Source organism: Panthera leo, chromosome A3, assembly GCF_018350215.1.
Source record: "Panthera leo isolate Ple1 chromosome A3, P.leo_Ple1_pat1.1, whole genome shotgun sequence".
Taxonomy (NCBI): Eukaryota; Metazoa; Chordata; class Mammalia; order Carnivora; family Felidae; genus Panthera; species Panthera leo.
Genome location: NC_056681.1, coordinates 47,632,392 through 47,654,471, shown reverse-complemented (window position 1 = coordinate 47,654,471; position 22,080 = coordinate 47,632,392). Strand labels below are relative to the sequence as shown.

The window sequence follows — 22,080 nt, the reverse complement described above, 5'->3', positions numbered from 1 at the left end:
CTCACTCTGGAAAGTATTCACAAGGACTTGGGTGTGGACTGAATGCTTCCCCATCTCCCCATGGGTGGGCTGGCTCTGGATGCAGGTGAGCAGGACCTGAAGCTCCCTCAGTGGGGATCCACTCCCTTTCCTCTCCCTCAAAAGCTTGAGGAAGCCTCAAATACCTGCAGGCCTGTGGGTAGAAGTGGAATTTCTGAGTAACAGACTCAAATGTTGGCCACCTTGAGCCCAGAGTAAAGCTCCCTCCTTACAGTGGACTGTGGACTGTGACTCCTTTACTCCTCAGAGGGCCTGTGTTCCCAAGTTCAAGATGTTCCGAGTCAAATCACCCAAAGTTGTCAAACCATCCTGCAGGACTGCAGCCACCAAAGGTGTGTAGTAGCTAGTCTGCAACCCTGACTGACCAGATATTGATGGAAATAAGCTAACTAGCATCCAGGAGTTACTAAAAGAATTCAGGTCTACATTATTCAATAACAATCTGACTAGATAATGGAGGGGGGGTCAAATTTTGATTGTTCCCATGACTAAATTTTAGGAAGATTTATTGCATAGCAGTAAATAGCATATTGATTATATTGGACAGTGCTATGCTTATGCTACAATGCCAGTGTTGAGTAGTTACAACAGAGACAAAAGGGCCAGCAAAGCCTGACACATTTACTACCTGGCCTTTTACAGAGGAAGTTTGCCCTGCACAAAATTCTTCCCATACCTGGGTCTTAACTGGTGCTCTGATTGTCTCACCTGCCACAACTGAAAGCAAGAAGCCACAAGATGTAGCAACTAAATAGTAAATTGGTAGTTATGTTATGGGTGCATTAGGATAGGGCTCTACTACATAGCCTGGTTGAATCTCTGTGATAGAAATCTGTTCACTTGTGAAATCATTGTTTGGGGAAGCATGTGTACTGAGATCTGGGATGCAAAAACCTAAGTTCTTCCTAAGTCCACAAGGGCAACTCTCCTGTGATGCTGCTAAAGACACTTTCATTAAATGCTTCAAAAGCAGTGAGCTAAGAGTGACTCAAAATACATTCTATTTTGCATAAGACTTCAAAACTTAGGTGGCATATTATTAACAAATTACTTTCAAAGCCACTAGCTTTCAATTGCCAAAAAGTAATTTTGCCTTCTTTATAAAGAATTGGAGGGGTGCCTGGGTGGCTCAGTCAGTTAAGCATCCGACTTTGGCTCCAGTCATGATCTCATGGTTCATGAGTTCGAACCCCGCATCAGGCTCTGTGCTGACAGTTCAGAGCCTGAAGCCTGCTTCAGATTCTGTATCTCCCTTTCTCTCTGTCCCTTTCCTGCTTGTATTGTCTCCCTCTCTCAAGAATAAACATTAAGAAAAAAAAAAAAGAATTGGAACCCATTACTTATGAAGAACATGTGTTTGTTGTAAAAAATATAGAGGAAAGTGAAAATCATTTGTTATGCTTCAACACAGATAACTTTATTAATATATACACATGTAAACTATATATTATGTGTAGTTTTTTTTCTAAATCAGATCATCTATTTCCATAGCTTCCCATCCAATGGATATATCTGTTATAATTCATTAACTGTTCTTTGTATGTTAACAAAATATTCAGGTTTCCAATTTTTGAAAAGATTATGTGTAGTTAGTTTTATGACAGATGAATGTTTTTGTTGCTGGATTTCTTACATTTAACACATTTAAAGTACATATTAAAATATAATTTTGTTACATAGCATTAAAATATATAAGTTCTCTTTTCTTAATTTCATAAGTAAGGTATGTTTTCCACACATGCTTCACTTTTAAGCCCTCATCCTGCATGTGGCTGAGCCAAGAACGTATCCCACAGGAAATGTTTGCCAGACGTCAAAGCATATTTGACGTTTTTCAAATAACGCTTTTGGATTTCTTGGCTCCCTTGTGAAGAGTATCTTCAAGGACAGAGCATTCCTTTCAAATATGTATTGTGTTTTCAATAAAAACATAATCTGCTGTGAATAAATATTACATAAAAAAATAAAGGGAGAGTCTAAAATGGCATACATACACCTTGATGAAACATAGTTCTGGAAATTTCTATTTGACTAACCAAGATAGTTTTGCATTTTTTTTTTTTTACCTCAGTTGTTCTTAATTCAGGGGTTCCATAAATTTAATAAAAAATATTGCATCCTTATTTTCACTAATCTCTACCTGAAACTTAGCGTATACTTCCATTCTTGGGGGAGAAAAAGTTATCAGCACTGAAATCACAGATACTTCACACCACACCATGGTTATTATTATAGATCTCTCAACATCTTGTTTGCACTGATCACGACTTTGAGATTATGATATTTATGTGATACACCATAAAGGTCTTGTGATTTTAAAATCCATAAAGAAGTATGTGTATTTAATTTCATGTATTTGTTTCTTTTTTATATTCTTCTAACTATATTTCAATATGATTGGTACTCTTTGTAATTCTGTGTATCATCTCACATACAAAAATTAACTCAAAGTGGATAAGAGATCTAAACGTAAGAGCTAAACTAGAAAACTCTTAGGAGAAAACACAGGTGTAAATCTGATTCATAAATAAAGGATGACTTTTCATCTATTTAGAACTTAACATTTTTTATTTCAACATTGTGTGGTTTTCGGAGCAGCATTGACCCCTCAACAATTCAGGTTTGAACTATATAGGTCCACCTATATGGGAGTTTAGTGCAGGACTGTGAATGTATTTTCCTTATGATTTTGTTAATAATTGTTTTTCTCCAGCTTACTTTATTGTAAGAACACACTATATAATACGGGTAACATACAAAATATGAGTTAATCAACTGTTATCAGTAAGGCTTATTTTCAACAGTAGTTAATTAGCAGTTAAGGCTTTGGGAAGACAAAAGTTAGATGCAAAGTTTGGCTGCATGGTAGTGGGGGAGTGACAGCCCTAACCCCTGCATTGTTCAAGGATCAACAGTATACAATTTACACTTCTTTTGTTAAATTTATTCCTAAGTATTTTATTCTTTTTGGTGCTATTGTAAATGGAATTGATTTCTTGATTTTGTTTTCAGTTTGTGCATTGTTACTATATAGTAATACAATTGATTTTTGTACTGTATCCTGTAACTGCTAAACTCATTTATTAGTGCTTATAGTTTTTATTTTTTTTTTTTAATTTTTTTTTCAACGTTTTTTATTTATTTTTGGGACAGAGAGAGACAGAGCATGAACGGGGGAGGGGCAGAGAGAGAGGGAGACACAGAATCGGAAACAGGCTCCAGGCTCCGAGCCGTCAGCCCAGAGCCCGACGCGGGGCTCGAACTCACGGACCGCGAGATCGTGACCTGGCTGATGTCGGACGCTTAACCGACTGCGCCACCCAGGCGCCCCATAGTTTTTAAATATTTTCCTTAGGACTTTCTATGTACAAACAAGAGAATGTCATTAATGAATGTATATAATGTTATTCCTTTTTTTTCTGATCTGGATGCCTTTTATTTCATTTCCAGCCTTAACTGCTCTGGTGAGAATCTGCAGGACACTTGATAGCAGTGGCAAGAGCTGACATCTTTTTCTGTTTCTGATCTTCGGAGGAAAGTTTTTAGTATTTGATGATTAATTATGATGTCTGCTGTAGTTTTTTTGTAGATGAAACACAATTTTACTAACAAAAAAATGAGCCAAGAAAAGATTGTCCATTTTTACCTTGCTTCTTGAAGAAAGCCTGGGTAAGAGTCAAAATTTAGTAAAATATTTGCTCTGCCATACTGACATGATATTGTTTATTGAATAACATTTGCTTATCAGGCATTTATTTTCCAAGCTTAGACCCATATATTGCTGCTTAGGCACAGAGTCTTAATTTTTATGGCTGCATTTTAGTATTGTTATGGCTTATAAATATTATGTTTTTACCTTTGTAATTTCTTTCTTCCCAATATCTAAATTATTATAATTAACATCAAGGTTAAAAATAAGATTGATGTATCTATTAGTCAAGTACTAATGATGGTTATATAATTTTAGCACTCCTCTTTTAACAAAAATTAATGTTTTTATTTATTTTTGAGAGAGAGAGAGTGAGAGAGAGAGAGTGCACTCTCTGGGGAGGGGCAGAGACACAGAATCTGAAGTGGGCTCCGGGCTCTGAACTGTCAGCACAGAGTCCAATGTAGGGCTCTAACCCACGAGCCATGAGATCATGACCTGAGCTGAAGTCAGGTGCGCAACTGACTGAGACACCCAGGTGCCCCATTTTTAATTTTTATTCATTTTTGAGAGAGAGAGGGAGACAGAGAGACAGAGAGACAGACAGAGCTAGTGAGGGAGAGGCAGAGAGAGAAGGAGACAAAGAATCCGCAGCAGGCCCCAGGTTCTGAGCTGTCATCACAGATCCTGACCAGGGCTCCAACCTATGAACTGTCAGATCATGACTTGAGCTGACTGAACCACTCAGGCACCCCTTAATACTTCTATTAATGTTCCCCCTTATAGATTTTGATTGCAGTTTTGACCACCATTACCTTGAAAACAATTGTGAAACAGCATCCTTTGAACCTAAGAAAGGGACACTAATGTTCTTCCAGCAATGGATGGTACATTCAGGTGACATTATCTGACTGTATACAGCAACACCATCTAAAAGAAATTTTGCTAATGATCAAATATTCTCTCTCTGTAATGCCCAATCTGGTAGTCACTAGCCTATGGTGCACTTGACATAGGACTGGTGACACTGAGAAATAAACTTTTAACTTTAATTTTAATGAGTTTAAGTTAACTAACCACAGGTGATTAGTGCCTATCATATTGGATAGTGTATGCGACTTTTATCTGCCTTGTCTCCAAGTTTTTCCAACATCATTTTCCATCCAAAGGTCCTGGAACTTTCATCACCAGCAACAATTAGTAGTCAGTCACGTATCTCCACAGTCTTGATGTTCTTAGCACCTGGAATTGTGCCCTCTAGCAGGTGGTTTTTCAGTAAGTGATCATGTTGGAACTAGAAAGTTCTTTTCAAGTCTTTTAAGAGAAAAGCTGCCTCCCACACTTGAAAAAGATCTTTGGCTAGGATATGTCTGGGGCAACACATTGCCCTTGGACCCCCTCCTGCATCTGGACTCCTCTCCACTTCTGTTCTAACAACATTCACCAGTAGTAACAGCTGTATTTGTTGAATAGCTGCTATGTTACAAGGGAGGTAACACCCCCTGTTAATAAATTTTCTAATTTCCATGACAACCTTGTAAATTAGATATTATACCTCCAGTTTGGGAAGAGAAAACCAGAGATTTAAATAACTTAAATTCCAACAATGGGTAAGTGACAAAATCAGGGCTCTGATGTACTGCACATTCTAATTCTTTCATCCTAAACCGAGCTAGAGAATCTTACTTTCACCACTGACTAGCTGTGTGGCCTTGGGAAGTCACCTATTCTCCCTGACCTTCAGTTTCCACATCTGGAAAATGAGTTATTGATAATGGATGCCTCCAGCCAGATGGGGAGTAAGCCTGAGGCTTACTAACAGCCCTCTTGGTACACTGGGGCACGGGTCATGCTTCTTGGGCTATCTTCAATTCCTTCCTTATTCCTCCTGGTCTGTGAACTTATTTTTGTCCTTGATTTTATTTTCACAATTGCTTATGTTATTATTGGTAAAAATGCTCAGCTGAATTGCATTTTACCCAGTAGACATTTAGTGAGTCTCTGCTATGGTCAGGAACCATGCAGGGTGTCGAACACAATCAGTGCTAAATTCAAATTATTGAAACCCGAGTATATCCTTTTTCTAGCTAAAATTTGTTGAGAATTTGCCATGGTTCAGCCATTCTGACTGCTTTACATGTGTAACTCATTCAATCCTCAGAATAACACTTTGAAGGGGTGACTATTAGGATTCCTCATCACACAGTTGAAGAAACAGAGGCACAGAGAGGCTGGGCTACTTGCTAAATATGACACAACTTATAAATGATGGAGCTGGGACTCAAATCCAGCCATGGTGGCTGCATAGCCCACACTCCTTACCCTGAGGCTCTGAGGTCCCCCACCTTTGCGTTTGCAGGTTAACATGAGAAAGTCACACTGGAGGCAGGGCACAGAGAAATATCTATAACAGGTGCTCAAAAAACTCCTGAACACTGTCTGCAAACAAAACATGCTGTAGGTGGATGAGGATACAAAGATGTGTAAAAGCTATGCTCCACTCTCAAGAAAGTAGATTATAAATCTAGCAAACAGCATGATTAAAAACACATGATTACTTGTAAAACAGGGAAGGTGTGATAAGTGGTAAATTGCCAATAGAAAGTCCTATGAACTTCAAAGAGAGATCAGTTCTGGTTTGGTTACTCAGAAACACTTGTGATGGGGGCAGCATGCCACCTGTGCCTTAACAGAAGGGTCAGATCTCAGTAGATGGAAAAGAAACATAGGTGAGAACATTCCTGGTAGACAAAAAGACAGGAGCCATAGATTGGAGATGATACAGGATGAGGCATTTCTCTGACAGTCAGCAGGAACTCCTCTTCCTGAGACCTTCAGCATCCACAAGAACCATTGAATTTGACAAAAGGGTGGGTTGTAAAGAGATAGGTGAAGGCCATGGGCAGAACTGTGAGGACTGGCCAACCTCCTGGGGCAGGAAAGGCAAAGGATCCACTCTTCTGGCAAGCAGAGGAGAGAAGAAGCAGAAGCGCAGGTTTCTTAGAAGTCGTGGGAGGGGAGACTTGAAAACAGCCAGGGCTCAAGAGTGAAAACAACAGAGACATCAAGAAAAAATGAAGAGGGAAAATAAGTTTTTGGCTTCAGTATTTAGAAGATAATGGGTATTCTTAAAGAGAGCTGTTCCAATGAAACAGTGAAATGGGCCTGGGCTAGTAAGTCCTCAGTGAGGGTGGCAGGGCCAGGGGTCAGCCAAGGAGAGGGAACTGAGTATGTCATCCCCATGGAGACATAGGCAGTGGTCCATCCCTTTGCACAGGAGGTACAGAAAGGAAGGACAGAAGTTTAAAACATGCATAAAAGCCTCAAAGTGATGGCTCAAGGAGACCTGAATAGGACTCCCCACTAGAGATGGCCATGGTGAATGAATCAGTTAGAACTCATCCAAGAAGTGAGCCAGCATGCTGAGCGGCAGGGCCCTATCCTTGCATGCCCCTCAACTCCGGCGAGAGCTGGCAGGCTTGAAAATTTTAGTAAAGTTTGAGCAAAGGGTGTAACTGGTCCTGTCTCTTCTCTAGCCTCATGCATCCGGACGGTTGCTCCCACTTCCTGAGATCTTTCAGCTGGGACCTGGTGGTTGGGAAAGGCCAAAGGGATCTGCCCAGATGTGAAGGCCCCACTCCCAGAGCAGGCTGTCCCTGAGGCAGCCCTACTCCAGCTCAGGCAGGGGGCAGGCCATGGGGGTAAGTCCAGACACCTGGCTCAGCCCAGGCAGCTGGTGGGATATCAGGCCAGCACCTGTCTGCTCTCACTGGGAGACAACCCAACTCTTCAAATCTGCTGGTCTTTTCTTCTTCTTCCCAGAGGAGTAGAGGCGCCCATTCCGGGAAGCTTCAGACCTCAGTCTCCAAGCTGTGCTCCTCCCCCACCCAGCTCTCAGGAGGCACTGCTTGTCCGAGCTCTCTTGAATGTCGGGCAGTGTAGGGAAGGACCCTCATCCCTTTCATGCTGGGAGTGTCATGTACCTCATCCCTTTCATGCTGGGAGTGTCCACGCCCCACCCCCTGGGTAACTATCTGTCAGTACAGTCTGGAGGTAGGAGTGGGCAGGTGCTTGTCTTAGCTAGTGAAGACGCTACACTGCACTTCTCTCTTACAAGGTCTGGGCTCTGCCCAACCAAAGAGGCAAGATACCCAGCTAAGCGACAGAATTTGCTTGGGACTCCCTGGGAGCCAAGTTTCCTGCCCTAGGCTTAAGGCAGTTAAGGCCCCCACACCCTTAACTTTTTTCCGCCCAAGTTTAGAGAGCTCCAACTTTGGGGCCTTTGTTTAGAGTTCAACAGCGCCGCCCCCTGGTGCTTTGCTGTGAGTGACCATAGCGGAGACGGCACAGGGTTAAAAAAAAAAAAAAGTTTGTCACTCCGTTAAGTTTTGGAACCACCCCCGGCATTCTTGGTACGTGAATAAGCGGAAAAGGTCGTGAAAGTGACAGATTCTCATCTCCTCCTCGCTGCTCTCCCCACCCTGCCCGTCCGCACGACCGCTCTTCTGCAACGCAAGTGGCATTTATATGCACCTTTATGTCACTCTGACATCTCAGCCAAATGCAAAAGTCCTTAACAGTCCCAAGCGGGATCCTCTTGGAGCCAGCAGCGTCTTCCCGCGAGGGCTCCCGTGTGCCCCTTTTGGGGTGCGAGATAGGCTATCCCTTTGTGAAGCTGGACAAAAACAGACCAAACAGGCTAGCGCGCTTCCCAACTCGCCTGCCCCTATAGGGTGCGGCAGGAATTCGCCTGCCGCTGCTTCTGAAGGGTGACAAGACCTTGGAACCCTGACAGTATCCTCGCGACTTTCCCACGCGACGAGATGAGATCCAGCCAGGCAGCTCGCGCTCAGGGACCCGTGGGTCCTGGCTTGTGCGCGGGGGTGCTTGTGTTACCCCAGTCTTCCCCCTCTGCCTATCCTCGCACCAGCCACACCCTCTGTCCTCTGGGGCCGAGCGCACCCGTCTCCTGCTCTAGGCGCCCGGGGCGGAGTCCAGTTCTCTTCTACCGATCGTGTCTTCAGGGATGTCCACGCTCTTGGCAGTTCCTCCCGAAATCCTCTTCTTGGCGGGCACCTCCCTCTAGAGCCTTACAGGTCCAGGGCATTACTTCCCCCCACCCCTCATTCAAAACCCTCCTCCCCCGTCTCCATTTCCCAAGGTTCTGCAATCCAGGCTTCCTTTGAAATCGGTAGTAACAATACATTTATAAGAAAAAGAAACAGGAGCAAGAGATTAGGAGGGGCTGTGGATTAAGACCCCCCCCCCCCCCAGAACTGCGAGCTTGAGGGCCCTAGTGGCGGCGGCTGACATGGAGTGTAGCTGACAGAGGTGCTGTCTTCCCGTGGCGCCTGCGCCTGGCGGTCCAGTCCGGGGACCTCCCAGCTCCCCCGCCGGGTTTACTCATCTCCGCGAGGTGATCCCAGGAGCGAGGGCGGGCACAAGTCTCCCGAAGAACCCAGTAATCCGAGAATGCCGCATCAGCCCTTCCCACTAGGCACTTCCTTCCTTTTCCCGAACGTTCAGGAGGGAGGGCCGCGCACTTATAAACCCGGGCCCCGGTCCGCCGGCATGTCAGAGGCTGCCTCTGCAGGGCTGCGCGCCGCGGCTGGACGCGTCTGGGCTGGGACCAACGCAAGCGGCTGTCGCCAGCAGCGCCCTGCGCCTCTCAGCCCGAATCGGACTTGGGCCCCGTCGCGGCGCTTGCGCTCTCCCCGGCGCCTGCACAAGGCGTGCCGGGACAGCATGCTTCGGGTCCTGCTCCTCGGTGTTCTGGCCCCCGCTGGCCTGGGGCTCTCCGCACCTCCAGGGCCGCAGCCACGCGGCAGCCAGTGCGTGGAGCACGACTGCTTCGCGCTCTTCCCCGGCCCCGCGACCTTCCCCGCCGCCAGCCAGGCCTGCGAGCAGCTGGGGGGCCACCTGATGACCGTGCGTTCCTCAGTGGCGGCTGATGTCATTTCCCTGCTACTGAGCGGCGACAGAGGCGACAGCCCGCGCCTCTGGATCGGCTTGCAGCTCCAGCACGGCTGCCACGACCCCGAGCAACTTGGGCCCTTGCGCGGCTTCCAGTGGGTTACAGGAGACAACCGCACCAGCTACAGCAGGTGGGCGCGGCTCCACGTCGACAGGGCGCCTCTCTGCGGTCCCCTGTGCGTCGCAGTCTCGGAGGCCGGGGCCCTAGCATCCGGCGAGCCGGCCTGGGAGGAGCAGCAGTGCGACGCGGAGGCCGACGGTTTCTTCTGCGAGTTCCACTTCGCAGCCTCCTGCAGGCCCCTGCTCGTGGACTCTGGCGCGGTGGCGGCCGCCGGTGTAGCGATCACCTATAGCACCCCGTTCCGGGCCCTTGGCGCTGACTTCCAGGCGCTGCCGGTGGGTAGCTCCGCCGCTGTAGAGCCCTTCGGAGTGGAGCTGGAGTGCATGGCGCCGCGGGGAGAGGCCGAGGCGCGCTGGGGCCGGGAAGCGCCTGGCGCCTGGGAATGCAGCGTGGAGAACGGCGGCTGCGAGCACACTTGCAACCGGAGCTCCGGGACGTCGCACTGCCTCTGCCCAGCTGACGCCGCCCTGCAGGCGGACGGGCGCTCCTGCGCCGCCGCGCCTGAGGAGCAGTCCTGCTACGAACTTTGCGAGCATTTCTGCATTCCCAGCCCGGACATGCCTGGTTCCTACTCGTGCATGTGTGAGACCGGCTACCAGCTGGCTGCAGACCAGCACCGGTGCGAGGACGTGGACGACTGTATCCAGGTGCCCAGTCCCTGCCCGCAACTCTGTGTTAATACGCAGGGCGCCTTCACTTGCCACTGCTACCCGGGCTACGACATGGTGGACGGCGAATGCTTGGAGCCCGTGGACCCGTGCTTCGGGAGTAACTGCGAGTACCAGTGCCAGTCCGTGGGCCAAAATGACTATCGCTGCATCTGCGCCGAGGGCTTCGTACCTAGCCCTCAGGCCCCGCACAGGTGCCAGATGTTCTGCAACCAGACTACATGCCCAGCTGACTGCGACCCCAACAACCCGAATTCCTGCCAGTGCCCTGATGGCTACATCCTGGACGATGGCTACATTTGCACGGACATCGATGAGTGTGAGAATGGAGACTGCCCCTATGCGTGCCGCAACCTCCCTGGCACGTACGAGTGCATCTGCGGGCCTGACTCGTCCTTTGCCGGCCAGGTTGCCACTGACTGTGACCCCACCAAGATAAACGGTGACAATGACAGTGACAGTGACAGTGGCTCTGGGGAGCCCCCCGTCAGCCAGACTCCTAGCACCACCTCCATCCCCTCGCAGGTAGGGCCCCTGCATTCTGGAGTGCTCATCGGCATCTCCATCGCCAGCCTATCTCTGGTTGTAGCTCTTTTGGCGCTCTTGTGCCACCTGCGCAAGAAGCAAGGCACCACGCGGGCAGAGCTGGAGTACAAGTGTGGGTCCCCAGCCAAGGAGGTGGTGCTGCAGCAAGTGCGAACCGAGCGGACGCCTCAGAAGCTCTGAGGGGCTGCCTCCCTGGACCCCGGTGTTGGCTAGGCCTTCCCTCCCTCCTGTGCCTCTCCCCTGCCCCAGCCTTACTCCTTGGCCACCTAACCCAAAGCACTTTAACTGGCATCAGAACTGGAGAATACCCTCCCCGCCCCTTTTGCCGATTCTGCACACTGCTGGGGAGGGGTAGGGGTTGGAAGGAGTATGTGCTCCAGCCACTTCCACACGTCATTGGACAACTGGGCAGAGATGGCAATGAAGACACAGACTATAGAGTGTCCCATGCCCTCGCCAAGGGGCACAGGAGGGGTGAGCATTGTTGGTTGGCAGTCTTTGGGGCAGACTGTGATCCTGTGGACTAGTGAGTGTAATCGAGGTGTCAGGAATGACGAAGATATTTATTTTTTAAGTATTTAGGATGGTTTTGTTATTTTGTTATTTTTTGCTTTTGCATTTTTCCCTACCTGTATGTGTCCAATACCCACTTTATATCCCTTCTGCTCTTTCTCCCTTCCTTGCTTCCCCCTCCCCTTTTTGTATATTTACGTACTTCCACTCTTCAGGTGGCGGTGAAACTATCTTGGTAGGTTTTTTTGGTGGGCTCACCTTGATAAAGCCAACCCCCAGTTCCCTATTCATTTTCTCCCAAATTTCCCCTACCTGGAACTCAGCCAACCCACCTGGAGTCTCCCACCCTACCCTAGACCCTGCTTCTACCCTTCCATGTCTGCCTAGGCAAAACTCCTCTGTGACACAGAAACAGAAACACTACAAACAAGGATGGTTGGGAATCCATTTGGTCTTGAAGCAGATTTGCTAATTTATCCTGAAACTTCAGACTTCCAGAACAATATCATTTTAACAAAAGTTAAGATGTGAGAGACACTCATTTAACTAATGTTTGCTGGACTGTCATAGAAATTCAAGCTAAGGGATGTTTGTTTGTTTGTTTTTAACTTTTTAAACAGTGAGCCTGGGTTTTATTGTTGTCACTTTTCATTTGAACCAAAAGGTCTTTATTGCTCCTTATGCCGTTTCTTTTTCCCATTATTACAATTGCTGTTGTTGTTGTTGTTACTGGTTATTTTTGACAATGTTGAAAATGCTCTCGTGATAGCTCTAGATTCAGAAGGGAATGAAAGATCTCCCACGAGACAGTTTAAGAAAGTTATGAGCTGCACAGTTCATGCCAGTTACCATTTTGAGTTTTACTCTTCTAGTAATTTGTGCTCCAAAATAAAACCAGTTCTGCTGGCCTTGTAGGGAGTGGGGGTGGGGAATTTGGGAGCTTGGGAATGGAGCCTGGAGGATGCTCAATTAGGACCTCACCTTGATCAAGCCCTTAAGAATTTCTCCGACTTCCAAGAAGCCTTCTCACCCTGGCCACTTAGAACATGGTTGCTCGACAAGAGTTAGGAGCTGCCTGCCTCTGGCAGTTGGTTAGAAATGCAGAAACTTGGGCTGCATGAGAATCTATATTTTAACAAGATCTGCAGGGGTCTGCCCAGTATAGTTTGAGAACTGTTTCAGACAGCTTCCAACTTTCTGGAATACATTAAATGTGGATCAGTAATAAGTAGCAGGCCAAGTCAGGGCCTATATTCTCAAGAAACTGAGGAATTTTCCATTTATAGCTTTGCTTTCTGATAGAAAAGACTAGGTACACACCTTTAGACATTGTTACACAGGGTTGTTGGTTCAACTAAGCTAGGAACGAAATCGAAATCTGAAATCGAAATCATGTTTCACTGTTTGGGGAAAATGTATCATACGAGTGTATCTTTTGTAATACAAAGATTTTCCTCTATTTTGTAAACTCGGCACATTTGTACATAGTTATTTATTTATTGGAGACAAACTAGAACACAGGCAAAACTCTTGCTTATGACATCACATGTAGAAAATAAACAAATAACAGTGTGCTCTTGGGTTTTGTTTCTGTTCACCTAGGCTTCCCCAACCGCCTCATTTTGTCATTAAACAGGGCTCACAAACAATGCAAACTCCATGCCATGCATTTAAAGGCTATTCCACACCCCATCACTAGTTCCATCTGCTCAAGGCACCATCTCTGACTTCAAAGATCTCTCCAGAGGAGATTGTTTTCACTGTAGGAGGACTTCATGTTATGTCTGTGTGCACAAATATTTATGTTTCTCTCTGTAACCATAACAACTTCATACACAGGACTTGTGTCTATGTGTTTTGAAACACATTATAGGATTATTTGTTGGGATGAGTTAAAGAAACAGTTCTTCTTGGGGCATCTCTAGAATCCCAGCTTGTGTCCTTCCTGTGAATGGTTTGGCATTATCTGCCCTCTGAGATATGTAAACACAACAGTCATGAGGGGTCTCAGTCTGTGACTCAAATTCAAACCATCATTTCCACATACCAAGGTCTCATGCAGTATTAAGCCATTCTTATTTCTGTTGGAGATTAGAAACATTGTCTTTTCCTGGGCCTCTTTTCCTCACATGGTGGCACTGGCTAAATTTTATATGCAGTGCTCTGAAAATTTTCATAAAACAGAAGTTGGAAGGGAATGGAGTTTGATCAAATATTCACGTATTTTTATACATCTGGATAATGCTGAATTTCCTAGCTCTCATCTGAATAGTTACAGTTGTGAAGATGAAGTTGGAGATTTCAACATCCATCCTGGATAAAGCTGACAGCTTTGGGGTGTGGCTACTATGCACAGTGCCCTCCTGAGATAACAAATTTGAGCAATGTTGCCCTTAGGAGTTTGGTAGGCTAGCGGAAAACCAAATTCAGTAGGAGGCACATATGAAGGAAAAACTTGATGTGTGCAGGCAAAGCTGGTACACATGAATTGTGCTGGGGGTCAAGAGGAGAGAGTGATACCTTACAAATTTGTCCTTACTACTGGACTTCCATTTTTCGAAAGGGCTTGCTTCCAAGTAGCCAGCAAATTGACTTAAGGTTTATTGCTTTAGTGTTTCCTCCTCCAAAGGAGGGGGCTTTTCTTAAGGAATATAAGAAGACCAAAACACACTTCGAAGACTCAGAGCCAAAAACCCTTACTGGGGCATCTTGGAGCCCAGGGCACTAAAAGGGTCCTAGTTCCTCCCTATCCTCCTCATTCCCTGTCCAGTGGGAGATCAGCATCCCTGCTTATAGGACTCGTCTGAACTTGAGATTCTCAAAACAACTGGGAAACCACAGCCTCACTCTGAGAAAGATGCCAGGGTCATAAACAAATCAGTCAGCTATAAGAACAATTCCCCAGCATTTACAATCAGAGTAAGCCTTATGAAACAGGGGCTGTGGGTCATCTTATATGGTCTCACTCTGTGTTCACATTATTGGATATTCAGGTCTGAGGGAGAACTCCAAATCTCAGCAACTGGTTCATGGTTGCTGATGATGTCCCACAACTTGTAGGGCTTGGGGAAGAAGGCCAAGGTCATACTTCTAGATAAATCAGAATTTGATTTTATGAGTTAAATGGCATTTCTTCCCTCCTCAGCTCTAGCCCCTTTGTTAGACTATTTTGGCAAATATTTATTGAGCACATACTCTGTGCCTGGTTTGGTGATTGTCATGTTAACAAGCCCTGCCTTAAGAAGCTTACATTCTCATGGGGGAGGTACATATAAAACAAATTGCTCCCAAACTGTATTTAACTTAGAGACAGTAGTAGGAGCTAAGGAGGAGAACTTCAGCACAATAGGAGAGTGGGACTTAGGTTGCAGGAGTAAATAAGGTGTCTTTGACCTTTAACACTAGATGTGAAGGAGGAGCAGGGGTTGGACAAATGGAGAGTGGAGAAGAATACAGTCTGGGTGAAGGAACAGCATGTGCAAAGGCCCTGTGTAGGAAAGAGTCTTAGCAGAGGGCAGGGCATGAAGCATGATGAACAAGGTGGAAGATCACTAAGATGGAACTGAAGAGGTAGAATGGAGAGGTAAGGGGGGAGAAGGATGGGGTGAGGGGACTCCAGGTCAGCTTACAGACAGGAAATTCTATACCAGAAGCAAGTATGTCACTCAAGTTTTTTTTAAGTTTATTTATTTATTTTGAGAGAAGAAGAAGAAGAAGAAGAAGAAGAAGAAGAAGAAGGGAGAAAAGCATGAGTGGAGCAGGGGCAGAGACAGAGGGAGAGCTCCACATACTGTCAGTGCAGAGCCCAGTGCAGGGCTGGACCCCATGAATCATGAGATCATGACCTGAGCTGAAACCAAAAGTCAGACGCTTACCCGACTGAGCCTGCCAGGCATCTCATGTCACTCGAGTTTTATTAAGAGGATATTGGTATTCAATTTCTGTACTAAAATTGGTTGGGATGATAACAGCTACTTGTAGACTTATTTACATGCCCTCATAGGCAGACACCTGCACAGTTTCCCTTGTAAGCATCCGCCAGAGCAAACATGAGTTGTGGGTGTCATATACACCTGGGTTTGAATCCCAACCTGATACGTGGTTGTCACATGACCATGGATACCATGCAACCCCTATAAGGTGGTAAAATGGGGTACTAGCACAGCCACTCCACAGGGTTTCCATGAACATTAAATGAAGTGAGTTAGCACAGGTTCTGGCACACAGCAGGTGCCCAATAAATGTTTGTATATTTGCCAATAAATTAGTAGATGCATAAGTGGATTAAAAATGATTATGTTGAGATCTCAAATGTCTTGAGAGCAAATTCAGGGTGGTGCAGAGAGTGGAAAGTACTCTTTCCAGGCAAGGTGCAGTCACTTGGAAGGGTTGCTGCCCCCTCTAGAGGAAGCATCATGGTGGGATGTGGGGATTCCTCAAGGAAGGATATGTTTGCAGAGTGAGAAGCAGCCCCTTGGGAGCTGTAAAATCCTGCTTCCAAGTTCTATTTTCCCTGCTCACTAAGCCTGTCAAAGCATAGGGGTTCAGAGATCCCCTCCATTGTGCTCCCGGGGAGGCCACAGAGAAGGAGAGAACACACCCCTAAGCTTGCTTTCTCCGGGCCCAAAAGTGGCTCAGCCCAGGCAGACCCTGGAGCTGTGGGAAAGGCAGCACTACCCACACCTTCACCCTCACCTGCTACACAGGGCCTTCAAATGTAGCAACACCAAAGAGGAGGAACTTGCAAAAGAGAGAGGAATCATGAGTTGAAAGTGATAGACAGCCCCAGATGTCCACAGATTCTTGAAGGGTGACTCTGGGCAAATCTTTTAACTCTATCAACCATCTGCCCCACTGAGGACTGCAAAGGGGCTGGTGGGTGTGGACACCTAAACAGATTCTTCTGTGATTCGTCTTCCTGATTGAGTTCCCAGGGGCCTGCCGCATATGGGAGACTGCTGACTCAGAAACACTGACAGCTGCCACCTGCATCTGAGGGAAGGCGGTCTCATCCACCAAACTGAGGGAACTTCGGAAAAATACAGGCATGTTTGCTCATCTTTGTCCTTCTCTGTGGGGACAAAGAAGAACCTAAGCTCCTAAGGACCTAAGTGGTATTTGATCACTGATTAGGGTGCCACAAGAATTAAAATCTGGAGACCTGGAAAGTTTTCGCCATTAAGACCACAGGTCGCAGGAAGAGCAGGCTAGGGCCAAATGGTGGCCAGTGCATTTTATTTTATCTCTTTTTTTTTTAAGAAAAAGAAAACCACAACATAATTGGCATACATTAAAATTCACCCTTTTTGGTGACCCAATCTGTAAGTCCTGAAGAATACGTGCATTCTGGGAACTACCACCATTATCAATACATACATCATCCTGGTCACACCAGAGAGGTCACTCAGGCCACTCCCCTTCATGCCACTGGAGTTGTCTACACACACCAGATGACACTCGATAACCCTCCCTCGACCTCTTCAGGGTCTCCCCGCACCAAGAATCCTGTGTTTTCATGATTGAATCACAAGGATGAACTTTTCTGAGCTTTGACCAGACAGCCCGACTCTCTTAACCTTCTGCAAACAAGTTTCAGTGAAATCTGGCTCCTAGGTCTCCCAGTGCCCTGCTCATTTGCCTTGTGTTCTGGACTTGTGCTGCCCAAATTTCTGGCAGCCCACCAGGAATGTGCAAAGACACAAAAAAGCTAGATGGTGAATCCCCTGCTCCACAATTTCGGGGGTGGGGCTTGAGGGTGCAATAAGGAAGTAAGGAAGGTGTGTGCAAAGGGAAATCAGGGCACTGCTGCCTCCTACCCCTTGTGCCAACCACCTGCTGTGCCACTCTCATTCCTGGGCCCCTGGGTCTGCCATTCTGGATGTGGAGGGCCAGGTGACAGAAGAAGGGCCAAGCTCTCTGCGGGCTTCTGTTGGTCTCATGTTAAATAGGGGTTAATTATTATTTCACATCTTCAGGGAAAACTAATGTTACAAAGAACATATGAAAGCACATTTTCATCATGGTCAAGACTCAGTGGGGGGGTACCCAAGCTCATTTGAAAACACATCCTCTGACCTTTGCAGGCGCTTCTTCATAAAATAATACAAGCAATGCCTGACTCTTCCTTTCGTTTTCAGAATGTGTGCCCAGATTCAGCACTATCTCTTTTCGTTTTGAGAAAGTCCTTCTCCACCGCCCCCACCCCCTTTTTGTCTCGGTCAGTAGGTTCAGATGTAGGCAAACAACCAATTTCCTCTCACAAGAGAAAAGAAATATTTTTTTAACATCAGATTCTAACAGAATCAAAATCCTTCTCAGCTTGTTTGGAAAGTGTGATTATGAAAGACAAAAGAACCCTGGGGGATGCGTTAATTCAAAGTCACACCCACTGGAAACAGGGGAGCTAGCCACAGAAGGGTTTTAGGATCCAGTGATAAACACTGAGATTCCAAACGGGTCCATGATGATAATGCCCCCCACACCCAGGCCGTAGGCCAGATACTTTTCTGACTTTCTGTCTGAAATAAATCTTTTATTATTTTTTTTTTTTAATGGGACATTATCACGACTGATTTTATCCCATGACTGATTATCCTTCTTCCCCTCCGCATATTGGACATGTGGCAACTTCTCTCTCTTGTCCTTCTGGAATCTTTCTTCTGGCTTCACACTGAGGCTGACCTCAATTGCATATTCATGGGCTGTAGGACCCCAGCAGACCTTCCTTCAGCCACCCAGTGAAGAAGAAGGGCTTTGCAACAGTATCCTGAATCCTCCCCCTCTTCCTTCTGCCTCCCACCTCAATTCCATTTAATTCCTTGAAAACAGGGGCCCACGACTCCCACGGACTCTGGGGAACTAGAGCTTTGCACACCATCTTGCCTGTAATAGGGGCACATATTGTTAAAGTTGTCTTGAAATAATGACTGAATCCAAAAGTGACACTTTTGGTGATTCTTTGCCAGAATGTGATTCCTGTCTTTCTTCAAACATTGTTGCCCTTCTCCTAAAGGTGGGGCTTCATAAGTCTAATAGTAACAGGACAAGAAAGGGAAGTCTGAGAAGGGCCCGGAGTAAATCCTGGCTTCTCTGTTTCATTTGTCTGAATGTCCAGAGCTCAGGACAAGGCTTCAGTAAACACAGAGCTACCCAGCAGCAAGCCCATGGGCCTGAGATCAATGGAAATGAAGCTTCTGTGGGGTCTTGAGGGGTATCCACTCTGCAAGGCTTTGGAGGGAGTCCGAACCCCTGGCTTGGAGGGGAAGCCGTGCTCTTTCTCCAGAGCTCAGAGTAAAAGCCTATGAGGTCATCAAGAAGCTGGCACCTTGCCCAGAGACATACTCAAGCCCATGGTTGTGGGTGAGGGATTTCTGGAGCCCAGGGTGGTTCTTTTCAGATATGGGAGGTCGAAAGGGCAACGTTTCCTGAGTAATGTTTCCTGAGGGATCCCTGCCTGTGTAAAGGAGCTCAGGAAATGGTATTGGGTGGAGGGCCTCCCTCAATTTAGGGATCACATTGCCCCAGATCTGATCCCCTCATGTCCTCCATGCTATTGGCAACCTGCCCTCTCAATGCATGTGTCATGGCCATGAGGAAAATGCTTGGTGACAACAACAGTCCCCATCTTAACTTGGGGTGGCAGTAGCAGTTAAATAACGTAACTGTGTAGGTTTGTCAAAATTCATAGCACTGAGCACCTAGAAGGAGTGAGCTTTGCCTTATGTAAATTATACTTCAATAAAAATAGATTGAAAATAAATCACAGGCTAAAGAAATCCTGATTTAAAAAAACACCAGGGTGCCTGGCTGGTTCAGTCGGTTGATCATCTGACTCTTGATTTCAGCTCAGGTCATGATCCCAGGGTTGTGGGATCGAGCCCTGAGTCGGGCTCCATGCTGAGCAGGGAGCCTGCTTGAGGTTCTCTCTCTCCCTCTGCCCATTTGCCCCGTTTGCACTCTTTTGCTTTATCTCTCTCTCTCTAGAATAACAACAACAACAACAACAATAATAATAAAATAAAAATTTAAAAACATCAAAAAATACAACAAAACATGCCAATTCTCTGCATTGACCTTGTTGTTTTCCTTCTCTGTCATTTGGTCACTCTCTGAATGTTTAGTCTTCTTCTGGGCCAGTCCCCTGCACAATCAGGGGGTAGATACTGTCATTCTGGCCTTTCTCCAGGGGCCACAGAGCTTTTCCTGCGGTCCCACTAGGCTGGTATGTGGATTCTCTCTCCCTGGTCTGTGTGTCCCCAAGTCTATTCTTTCCAGGCCACTGCACATCTGCACTGTGCCAGCGTTGACCTCAGGCAGCCCATCTAGACCCAGGCACCGCACTTCTATGTGGCATCAGTGGGTACCCACAGTGTCTTTCGCTAACAGAAAGCCAAAGGTTTTATTTTAACCAAGTCAGTACTTCCATTCTGAGTGATTCAGTTAATGATCTTGGATTTTTTTAATATTAGTTCTCCTCCACTTTCAAAGGTGCTCCTCCTGGTTAGGCCAATCCATTCATAGGATTGGGAACTCTGCCTTTCTGTTGAAAAAAGTTGATGACTGTTGAAATGGAAAGAACACATTCTACCTGCCAGCCTCGCACTGAAAAATGGAGGGTACAAGTGTCCAAACTTTACAAGGACTCAAGACTCCTTAATGGGTTTCTTTGCCAGGTTGACCTGACCCTCTCATTAAAGTCTGCCACTGCTGTGATGTGGCATGGTCCTAAATCCTCAAGGGGACTTATGAGGCACTGCTGGTCTGTCTCCTAGTGCCTGTTGCTGACTGGGCATCATCCGTCCTCTGTTCCAGTCATCTTTGTCATCTTCAGTGCTTACCATCACAGGTCCTTTGCACATGCTGTGCCTTGAGCCCTTTGCACTTTCCACTCCACCCCTTCTTCTCCTGGCTGATTCCCACTCATCTTTATGAGGATGTCATCTCCAGCAACCTTCCGGGGGAAACCTACCCTATGATGATGTCAGGTTCTCTTAGTATATCATCTCATAGAAACCAGAGTCCATTCCTCTGTATTCTTATTTAAGCTTAAAATTGTACTGTCATTTCTGTGGTTCTCTGATGAGGGCTCATCTTTTGCCTCTAAGCTCCAAGCTTCATGAGGACACGGGTGCTGTCTGTGGAGACTCCCCATCTTACCTCGAAGCTGCCAGAAGCAGCACTCAGAGTGCTGTCTGATGCACACTCCCAGCACACACCTCCACAAAGCAGAGCTTCAAGGACAGTGCCTTAGCACTCTGATATTTGTGCTTAAGGAATCTGAGGCTTTTCTGTTGCATGCTTTGGGTAAGGGGTAGTGAGAGACAGGGATGTCAGAGAAGAGCTTTGAAACTCAAATTTATAGGAATTTGCCTAGCCACTGGTCAGTCTTCCATGTCTGGTTTCTGAATAGCACAGCAGAAACATACATTTTTTTTGTTTGTTTTTTTCCTTTGATATCAGCCTTTGGCACCTAAGGAGTGCTAGGTATGCTGTTTTTAATGAAAGTGAAGCCAAGAATTTAAAGAAAAAATGAAAACAGTATGTATCTTTGTTCAATGACATAGAGCTGACAGGTTGGGCAAGAATTCCAATGAGTGATCACCTGTCATGTTCAAATATCATTTTACAATCATCTGGAGAAAATAAACACCTGGCTTGTCACTGAACAGTAAGTTAAAGACAGCTTTAAAATGCAAAGCAAGTTCACTGATTGAGGGGTGTCTGAAGGCTGTTTCTACCCAGGTAAAAAACATTTTCATTCACTTTGAAGCCAAAAGCTGTTATGGTCAGTAGAAGCAGGACTCAGGCCAGAGCCTGCCTGCATGTCTTCATGGCTGACCTCTGAGGCAGGTGAAATGTGTAATGTGAAAAGCTCTCAGGACCCCAGCTACTTCTATCTCTGACTTTAATTCACAAATTCTGCAAATTTTCTGCTCAGGAACCTGAGGGGTTCATGTAATCAGCTGTTAACAAAGGCCTCAGGGTTGATGCTAACTACCACTGTTGGTGGGCTCTAAATGTGTCCCCCAACAAATGCCCGGGATACTTTGTGGGTGCTGAGTTGCTAATCACCAAGAAGTGAGAAGGCTCTGCAGCTGAGGAAGACACTGGCCAGCAGCACACTCTCCACCCCTAGCCTGTCCCTCCACTGCGTGATTTATGACTCCCAGGTCAGGGGCAGCATTAATGCTAATTTTTAACAAGGGATAGAGAAAGCACTAAGCATAGAAGAATGCTGTCTTTCACCCTCCCACTGCCTCAGCATGCCTCTTCAGTGCTTTTGAAAAGGCAGTTTACAGCTGAGAAGAACTCAAAACCCACACCCTGCTTTGTGCATATTTCATGTGAGAAACTGTGGCTCAGAGAAATTATAGCATTCACTGCTGGCTGGCTTGGCCAATGGAGGGCCCCTGCCTCTCAGGGATTTTTCCTTTCATCACCTAAGGCTACCTCTACTTCAGCCATCACCAACTAAGTTAAAAACATTGCATTTTCAAATACTCAGCCCAGCCCAGTGTTGCCAAGACTCCTGGTCAGTGCTCCGTCTTGCTCATCAGAGAGTTGGCCTGGTG

General features: G+C 46.3%; 2 protein-coding genes across 2 annotated transcripts in view; both read left to right on the top strand.

Annotated features, from left to right (window-relative positions):
* Positions 1-3,801, top strand: part of CD93 (CD93 molecule) — a 33,692-nt gene extending 29,891 nt beyond the window's left edge. Inside the window, exon 3 of the mRNA XM_042931765.1 lies at positions 3,490-3,801. Coding sequence (XP_042787699.1) covers positions 3,490-3,545 — 56 coding nt within the window. The 3' untranslated portion in view covers positions 3,546-3,801. The remainder of the gene's footprint in view (positions 1-3,489) is intronic.
* Positions 3,802-9,251: 5,450 nt separating this feature from the next.
* Positions 9,252-13,083, top strand: THBD (thrombomodulin). The gene has a single exon (XM_042931759.1). The coding sequence runs from the start codon at positions 9,260-9,262 to the stop codon at positions 11,174-11,176; it is 1,917 nt and encodes a 638-aa protein (XP_042787693.1). The 5' UTR covers positions 9,252-9,259; the 3' UTR covers positions 11,177-13,083.
* The last annotated feature ends 8,997 nt before the right edge of the window (positions 13,084-22,080 follow it).

What these genes read in the sequence shown, in the direction of transcription:
- THBD (XM_042931759.1), top strand. Translation starts at nt 9,260, where the DNA reads ATGTCAGAGGCTGCCTCTGCAGGGCTGCGCGCCGCGGCTGGACGCGTC.